The sequence below is a fragment of the Ammodytes marinus genome, assembly GCF_949987685.1.
Source record: "Ammodytes marinus genome assembly, chromosome: 2".
Taxonomy (NCBI): domain Eukaryota; kingdom Metazoa; phylum Chordata; class Actinopteri; order Uranoscopiformes; family Ammodytidae; genus Ammodytes; species Ammodytes marinus.
This window is the reverse complement of record NC_137231.1, coordinates 35,655,659-35,665,658: the sequence shown is the minus strand read 5'-3', so window position 1 is coordinate 35,665,658 and position 10,000 is coordinate 35,655,659. Positions and strand designations below refer to the sequence as shown.

Here is a 10,000-nt window from a genome sequence, read left to right as displayed (position 1 = left end):
AGACGGTCTCCGCAGGTCTCCGTTTACGAGCATTTCCGGTTTACGTAACAAGCCGTTACCTTGCGTGACGACTCGCCGCTCCTGTGCTGCCTAGCAACCCTGATTGCTGCCAACGGAGACAGCCCTGTCAGCGGAGGAAAAAAGAAAAATAAGTTGTCTACCAGACGAAAAGAAAAAAAAGTACAAGAAAAAAAGAAAGGAAGATAAAAGTTAAGAAGATGGAGCAACACGTTGCTGTTTTGTTATTTTTTATTTTATTTTATGCAATCTCTGAAAAAAACGCAATGAATCTTGGGATATGTTGGGCCACGAAGGATACATCTGATGCAGCCTTCAAAACTGCTTCAAAACCGTGAAACGAAGGCTGCATTTCACGACCGCATATGAGGAGCCTTGCAAGGAGCCTTGCAAATGGGACAGCCTTTGCGCGCCGCTATGACGCAATCGGTCTTCAAATGCAGCCTACGAGGCCGGTTCCAAGACCGCAACCCCTGAATCAAGACACAGCCTGCAAGTGAAAATTGTGGCTAATTTGCATATTTGATCGCAATTTTGTGTCTCCAACTTGTCGCAGACTGTCGCAGCCCAGTGAGATAGGGGCTAATCAAAATGTAAGTTTAAACACACGATTATTCCAGTAGGCTTTTACATATGAGACAGAGACAATGTCATTTTGAAACAGTCAGTGTATTCCGCGATTATTGTTGCCTGTTGAGACACAAATCTAACCAATATCTTGCGTGAACAAGTGTCTTGTGTCTTGTTTTAGGTTTATCCGTCTGTACGATAATCCCGCCAGTGAAGAGAGGAGGAAGAAAGAGGAGGAGGAAAAGGAGGAGAAGAAAGAGAAGAAAAATAAATGGACAGAGCCGATAGAGGAAGAGAAAGACAGCAGAGAGAAAGAGTTCATGGAGGCGTACATCAACACACTGCACGACAGAGGTCAGACACACACACACACACACACACACACACACACACACACACACACACACACACACACACACACACACACACACACACACACGGCATTTAAAATCTATTTTAAAGCTTTTGTAGTTATAAACCACTTTGTTACAAGCAGCTGAACTGTAGAAATATGTATCATTATTATTTTTTTTTTAATTAAAATATTTGTATTGGTTTTAAAGGTGTAGTCAGTGATTCTGGAGATCCGCTAACTGTCCGTAGTCCTACTGTGTGTGTCCTGGAAAGACATCTGGTGTTAATACACAGCCTAGGCTCTGTAAACTGGTAGGTTTTCAGAGCGCTACGGTGGGCCCACATTGTTTATATGCCCGCAGAGTTTAGGCAGTGTATTAATACTAGCTTTTTTTTTAGCGCGCGCACACACACACACACACACACACACACACACACACACACACACACACACACACACACACACACACACACACACACACACACACACACACACACACACACACACACACACACACACACACACACACACACAGTACAGACAGACAGGCAGTGGATCATGAAGAGATATTCACTGATTTTGACAGACTTTCCATAATATTTGTATTATTAACTTGATATAATCTGTACAGCGTAGGAAATAAAAAAAATGCTCTGATTGTAAATGGGATTTTTTCAAGGCAAGGCAAGGCAAGGCAAGGCAAGGCAAGGCAAGGCAAGGCAAGGCAAGGCAAGGCAAGGCAAGGCAAGGCAAGGCAAGGCAAGGCAAGGCAAGGCAAGGCAAGGCAAGGCAAGGCAAGGCAAGTTTATTTCTATAGCACAATTCAGACACGAGGCCATTCAAAGTGCTTTACAGGGGCAAGATTAGAATACATAAAACACATGAGAAGACATTTAAAAGCGAATAAAAGAAGCAAAAAAAAAATAAAAAATAAAAAATTAAAACTCGATTTAAAAACATAGCAAATAAAATGAAAATTGCAAGTTAAAAAGGAAACAAAAAAGTCTTCAGACTCGATTTAAAAGAACTGAGAGTTGCAGCAGACCTCAAGTTCTCTGGGAGTCTCAAACTCAAAGGTAATTTGAGTTTGAGACTGAAGTTGAGATGTTGTTTGTCCCTCACCAGAGCTTAGGCTGTGTATTAACACAAGTTTTTTTCATTTTGACAAAGTGAGCAGTTTAGAGCGGGTCGGCTGATGATCAAAGGGTTGGAGGTTCGATTCCCGCCCTGCCACCTGTGTCATGGTAGTTGTGTCCTTGGGCAAAGACACTTCACCCACCTTGCCTCGTGTGAATGTCGATAGTTAGCCTGCTGCTATCGGTGTATGAATGTGTGTTTGTGAATGGTAACGTGGGAAAGGAAAACAGGTCTCCCTTGAAAAAGAGTCTTCGGTCTCAATGGGATTTCTTGGGGCATTGTTATGCTTTATTGATAGTGTAGAGACAGAGTTGAAATGGGGCAGAGAGGGGAGTGACATGCAGAGAACGACCGCGGGCTGGAATCGAACCCGGGTCTGCTGCTGGGCCTGTAGAAATAAAGGTTAAGAAAGTGATCTTGACTTTCCATAATATCAATCAAATGAATCTGATATGATCTAGACATTGTAGTAAATCAACAAACTGGAAATATTTAGAGGTAATTTGATTTGATTGAAATGCATTAATGTCCATAGGCCTGGTTAACTAGTGCAATAGAGCAGTGTGCAATAAACTCAGGCACTTTTTCTCACACTTTCCTCGCACTTTAAATTGTCCGAATGTTTTTATGTCCTAGAATTACCGTGTGATGTTCTTGTTGTTTTAGCTTTGTCCAATGTGTAGGCCAAGGTTTTACTGTGTTTCTACTGTGTCATATTGTTGTTGTCTACTGGTTAAGCAAAATGTAGCACAATGCCCAAGACAAATTTCCTTAACAGGACAATAAAGTTTACCCTGACCCTGACCCCTGACCCTGAATGTATCTCGAAAAGAAACAGAAAAATAATGATGTTACACAAAATAGAAAGAATAATTAGATACATACATAAATGACAAAAGACTTGATAATTGTAACACTATAACTATTGTAACAATATAATGATGTTGTTTGTCCCTCACCAGACACCGTCCCTTACTCCACCACTAAGGTCTCCATCTCCTGTCTGCTGTGAAGAGGAGCCGTCACCATGGGAATGACCGGAAAGTTTATTTTTAAGTTAGAAAAAACTGACGGATGAAATAAGATTTTTTGTAGTTTTCCACTGCACTTGCTCAGTAGCATTTCCCTACTCCTAGATAGACAGACAGACAGACAGACAGACAGACAGACAGACAGACAGATAGATAAACAGATAGATAAACAGACAGACAGACAGACAGACAGACAGACAGACAGACAGACAGATAGACAGATAGACAGATAGACAGATAGACAGACAGACAGACAGATAGATAGATAGATAGATAGATAGATAGATAGATAGATAGATAGATAGATAGATAGATAGATAGATAGATAGATAGATAGATAGATAGATAGATAGATAGACAGACAGACCGACACAACTTTATAGACTTAACATCAGAACATTTCACAAATAAAATAAAGTGTAAAAGGCTCGAGGGAAGAAGTTTAGTAAATATAAAATGTTGAGAGAGAGAAGTGACCTTGTTTAGAAGTTGGATATAATGGAAGTCAATGGGGATGTTTTGCACGTTGCAGTACCGCAAGTAACCACAGAGACAATGTGGCAGTAAGTCTATTTATTTCATTTATTTGAGTGTTTTTAGAATAATTTTTTCATTCCAAAAATCAGAGTTTCAATCTATCTATCAAAAAAATTTAACAACAGAGTAGATACAATGTTAAGATATTTGATTTTCAGCTCAAGAAAAATTGGAATAAAAACTAAAGTGTTCCGTATATATTTTTGTATTTTAAAGCTGGGGTGGAGGATTTGGGGAGAAAATAGCAGTTGGGATAGAGATTCGAATCCAAATACCTCAACCGCTCCACTTGTTCTCTTTGGTCCCTCCCTGACACGCTCTACACCAACAAAGTTGTGCCAAAGTGAATGGACAGTCCCAACAACCAATAAGAACAGAGAATCATCGGAGCCTCGCTCTGATTGGTCAAAGTGTACAGCTCATGTTAACTTTGACCAATCAGAAATCACATACCCCAGTTTTAATTTCATTTTTCACTTGAACACTGACAGATTTGAAATAATCTAGATTTTATGGTTGAAGATGTAAACGACCAAAACCGGAATGAAAAACTTCTGCAGTATATTTATTGTTTATCAAATTTTGTTTGTATGTGTGTAATGTATGTGTGTAATTTTCTGTAATAAAACTGCAGCTGGTAAAAAAATAAATAAAAATTAACTGTATTAAAACTAAAAATAGTAAAATCCATTACTAAAAATATAGTAAATGATTTGATTCATTTGACAGATAAAATAAAAAAAAATCAAATTACTTTTAATACAAAAACATTCTGAGATTTTATTTTCGAGATTTGTCTGTCAGAAAATGTTTTAACTTTTTTATTATTTGTGGTGTAACTGATTTTTATTGAAGCAGGATTTCTGTGTGAAGCTTGTGTGTTTGTTTATTGTCAAAATTGACTAATAAAGTTATTTTTTAACTTAATTAAAGGAATTTTCAGTTGTTGAGTCTAGCGCCGCCGTTGGACCAAAGCTGTAGTTTTTACAACCCCTGACACTGGTGCAGGAGCTCAGAAAAATCCCAAGAAGAGCCCAAGAAATGTTTCAGTTGTTGATTCTACTGCTAAGAAAAAAACCTGGACGTACAGCAGAAGGTATACAAATCCATGTGCCATCACCGACAGTGTTGTTGTAATTACTCAGAATTCCTCATGGGGGGAGACAGAAGCTACGCACTATAGCTTTAACCAAAACAAATCATTCTCATAGATTAAAAAAATAAAATAAAAATCACAGACTTCATTTCAAATTCCATACATTTCTCTTTATTATCATCATCATCATCATTATTATTATTATAGATATTATTCAAAAATTATGTTCTTAATAAGATCAAAGTAAAGCAACTGCAAGAACACAACACATGGACGTCATTCAGCGTCTTAAGTTTCTCTATAAAAACAGATATGAACGTGTTTGTAGAATGCTTCGTAGGCACGCGATAAAGAGAACGTAAAGTGCAGTAATGGTCTGCATCATGTATAGAGGGGGGGGGGAAAGGGGGGCGTCAAAATTAATAATTCTAATTTTTTCTAATAATTTTTAATCAACTAAAACATAATATAGATTTATTATCCGACCAACGTACAAAAAACAGTTTGAAAAGCTTCGGTTAGTTCAGTAACTTCACGTCACATGGGAAAGTTCAACTGTGATAAACGGAGCTCAGAATTTTTACATTTGAAAAATTCTTATAATTTTTCAGACTTCTCGGGTTGATAATTCAGCCCATATGGGAAAACAATTGGAGTTCAATAAAGTGTGCAGCTGTGAGCGTGATCATTTATAAACGTGAGCTTTCAGTGCCGTGACAAAAAAAAAATAGTAAAAAATATTTGTTACATTTGTTTTCATAGATTTTTTTAAAAATATGTTTCACTTCGCGATCCTATATGTGAAAGAAAAGTGTTAAATTAGGGCTTTTTCGAAAAAACTTCGAACCACAAGATTTTTTGGCTTTAAAAAAATGACTGAAACGGTACATTACCCGTCTCAGATTTAGCAGGGACGCACTACAATAATTAGGATTTTGTTTTCTCGAGTTTTACAGTATTTTCTTATGTTAAAAAATCATATTTTTTCTATAAAAAGTTCCCAAATGAAAAACGTAAGCCTTCAATTAATTGGCAAAAACAAAAAATTATAATCGTTTAATTTGTTTTAGTAGCTTTTTAAAATTTAGATCCCAAAGATATTTCACTAAACGATCATGAATGTGAAAGTAAAGTGTTAGATTAAGACTCTTGAGACGATGTGACAGGAAGATTTATGGCAAGTTTTGACTGAAACGGTGAGTTAGTCATTGCAGATTTATCACTAAAATACTTTGTAGATTTTAGTTGTCGATTTTTCCAGTAAAAACTATGATAAACTTTCCAATGAGACGTGAACACACAGCAACACATAGAACAGAGTGAGAGAGTGAAACACAGTTCTTAAAAGGTGCTACGAGGAACTTTCTGTTTGTGTTAATTCCAGCGCCCCCCTTTGGATGAAAGCGGTAGTGTCTTTACCACGCCAGCTGTTGTTCCTGGGTGAGCGTATACCCATGACAAAGGCATTAAGAAAAACTATATAAAAAAAGCATTCTTTGAACTGATGGTCTCGTCTGCTGTTACATGTAATTTATGATCATCAGAGGGAAAAATTAGACTGTTTCAGAAATATTTTAAAAGTTCCTCGTAGCAGCTTTAATTACTGTGTTTGATTGAGGGAAACTTAGTAACAACGACTCTGCAGTTTTCAAACGGACTGTAGAAAAATATACCGCAGGCCCAGCTTCAAATGACATCATCTTTGAGAGCAAAAAAAGCAAAAACTAGCTCAAGGTTAATAAAATAATATAATGAGATACTATTTAAATAAATCTACGGAGCCCCTCGAGGGACATTTGGGGTGAAAAACAGACCCATACAGCTCTGGAAAAAAACTTAAAGAGACCAGTCTGGATTTTTCTTCAATCTTCATCTCTACATTACTTAATGGAAATGCTCTTAAATGACAAAAAATGTATTGTGAATTTGGTAGAAATGTTGTCAGTAGTTTATAGTATAAAACCAAAATGTTCATTCTACTCAAACATATGCCTATAAAGAGTAAAACAAGAGACACTGAAACATTTGGAGTGGTCTCTTAATTTTTTCCAGAGCTGTAGCCTATGTATCTATATTTTGCCCCCAAAGTGAAAATCATCCCACATGTAGAATGATATTTTGGAATGACATAGTTTGACCTTTAAAATAAAAACTAAACAGATTATAGATAGTAACAACAGATAAAAACAACATGGCACCGTTTGGTTCTAGTTCAAACTTCTGTGATTCAAAGTTTTCTGTTGTTTAAAAAAGGTGCAGTCAGTGATTCTGGAGAACGCTTTTTCTCAAAATCACTTTTTGTCCAAAATCAGTGAATATCTCCTCATGATCTGCTGCTACCTGTCTGTACTGTGTGTGTGCTGGTCCACTGTAGCTAGTAACATGCCAGTTTACAGAGCCTAGGCTGTGTATTAACACTGGATTTTTTTCAGCACGCGCACGCACACACACACACAGTACAGACAGGTAGCGGATCATGAGGAGATATTCACTGATTTTGACGAAAAGTGATTTTGACAACAAGCGTTCTCCAGAATCACTGACTACATCTTTAACAGAGAATTCGTTGCACATGTTCAACCGACATCAGTAACTTTGACATTTGATTTGTTCAGGACTTTGAGAATCGACAAACTTCAAGTATTTAAAAACAAGATGGAGTGAGAGAGGAGAGGAGAGGAGAGGAGAGGAGATGGAATCGAGATCTCTGTTTATGTGAAAGTTAGTTTTCACTTCTAAATTGAACTTAAAAAGGTGCAGTGTGTAATATCAGAGTATTTAGCATCATCTAGTGGTGAGATTGTAGATGTCAACGCTCCCTTGCTAACCCCTCCCCTTTGTGGGAGAATTTACAGAAGCTACGGTGGCCTTCAAGGACAAGAAGCTATAGTTACTAAAGATCATCCACCACTGCCTCAAGTCTTTCCACAATATCAAGTGATGAGGTGAAGATGTATTTAGTTATTTATTCTATAGTACTTCTTCTGTTCAATAAATTCTCCACACTGCTCCTTTAAGGCTCTATAGATTAATTTCAGTTCGAGTGTAAAGAAACCAGAACAAATTTCTTTGTATTGTGAAAATTAAGACCTTTGAAAATTCATGATTTCGATGGTGGCCATTTTGTAGTATTTGCAAAAAAAAAAAAAAAAAAAAAAAAAAAAAAAAAAAATATATATTTTCTTGACACTCAATCCAACATTATTCTACAGACCTTTACCTTCAATTTAGAAGTGAAATGTAAACTTTTGCATCAATTTTGAAATGATTGACTGAGTGTCCAGACGCCACACTACTAAACACTGTCTGATGAAACACACACACACACACACAGCAGGATAGAATGGTATGATGTCACCGCCGGTTGGAGCTTTGCACATGCTCAGTGCGATCGCAGAATAACTTAAGTCCTTAAGTCGATAATGTCCAGCGTGAATAAACTGTCATCGTGTGGCAGTTAAAATATAAACAGCAAAAAAAAAAAAGAAAAAAGAAAAAAAAAACTTCAACTCTGATGAACTCCGTATCCCACAATCCATTGCAGCGGTGACCTCATATTCCCCTCAGATCTCAAGATTAAAACAACAGTGTGTTTTGATTGAATTGTACTCACTGGAGCTTCTTTGTAGTTTCAAGTTTTGGGACATTCTGACTGTTAAGGCGGCGACCAGACTGACGATTTTTTTTTTTAAACAATGGATTTCAGAAACTGTTGAAAAGGTGCACAATGTAACTCTGGGTGTGTCAGAGAAGTGAAACATTTTCTAAGGTTTATTCTCATAATAACTGAATAAACAAACTTTCCTCACAGGAAAATGTGATCCCTGGAACACTGTTTGAAGTTAGAAAGCTTCCTGAAAAGTTATTGTTTCACTGTTGTTGTTTACAGCAGCAGGGCCCACAGTTTGGGTTACAAACATATTCTAGTCTTACGTTTTGGTTCCAGGTTCCTCAGAATAATTTGATTTATGATGATAGAATAATTCAACACTTAGAATTACATGTAGAGAAAATATGTTTAGTAAACTAACTGCAGGCTCTGTGAATGTAAACAAATCCCCCTCCTCTGAAACTACAGTGACCCTTTAAGTAAACCACAATTGATATGCTCAAACTGATACCTGCTTCAGTATGGTATTGGCCAATCAAAAAGCAGCAAAAAATACCATTAATAAAAGATGAAATATGCACCTGTGAATCTTTCCTATGAGAAGACACTTGATGTGATTTGACAGTCTTAGCTCAATAACAGCAGAGACGATATGATCAAGTTTCAAATCTATCTATCTATCTATCTATCTATCTATCTATCTATCTATCTATCTATCTATCTATCTATCTATCTATCTATCTATCTATCTATCTATCTATCTATCTATCTATCTATCTATCTATCTATCTATCCATCCATCTAATGTGGGGAGTTAGTTTCATGACAGTAAAGCATCTGAAAAGAGTTATAGGCAAAATTATCAATCCACATTAAAGATATTGTCATTTTAAGTTTGATAAACTTTTACAGAAATTCAGCTTAGATGAGGCTATGGGCTGTGCTCTGGTTCTTATGACACAATAAGTATTTTGAACCAATCACAGCAGTTCTCTGTCATCTGTCAGTGTGATCGCCGCCTAAAATATCCTGACTGTGTTATCACTTTCTTGGTCTGAAGAAAAGAAAAAAAAAAAAAAAAAAAAAAAAAATCTGGAAATGATGTATGGTGTTTAGAGGGGGCGGGACACAAGCCTCATCGAGCCTCGTGATTGGCCGGCCCGTCTGTCAGTCATAAGCTGCTGTCCTGTAGCAGCGGCTCTATGTCTTCCGCGTCGCTGGTGGACGTGGCTAAGAGGCCTGCGCCGGTCTGAGCGTGTGCAGAAGCGTCAGACTTACTGAGCTTCATATCGTCCAGAGTGTGTCGAGTGTCTGGGATGAAGATCGCTACGATGAACGCCAGGATGACAGCACACGCTCCAAACAGGAAGGGAGGGCCCGGGATCAGGGACTTCTAGAGAGGGGGAGAGAGATATACATTAATATTACTCTGTCTGTCTGTCTGTCTGTCTGTCTGTCTGTCTGTCCGTCTGTCTGTGTGTCTGTCTGTGTGTGTGTGTGTCTGTCTGTCTGTCTGACTGTCTGTCTGTCTGTGTGTCTGTCTGTCTGTCTGTCTGTCTGTCTGTGTGTCTGTCTGTCTGGAAGGGAGGGCCCGGGATCAGGGACTTCTAGAGAGGGGGAGAGAAGTATACATTAATATTACTGTC

At 37.6% G+C, this 10,000-nt stretch overlaps 1 protein-coding gene across 1 annotated transcript in view; it reads left to right on the top strand.

Annotated features, from left to right (window-relative positions):
• lrrc2 (leucine rich repeat containing 2) overlaps positions 1–3,092 on the top strand; it is a gene marked incomplete at its 3' end in the record, with an annotated part of 12,498 nt that extends 9,406 nt beyond the window's left edge. The window contains exons 9-10 of the mRNA XM_080044919.1: positions 770–942; positions 3,043–3,092. Coding sequence (XP_079901045.1) covers positions 770–942; positions 3,043–3,092 — 223 coding nt within the window. The remainder of the gene's footprint in view (positions 1–769; positions 943–3,042) is intronic.
• Positions 3,093–10,000: the final 6,908 nt, after the last annotated feature.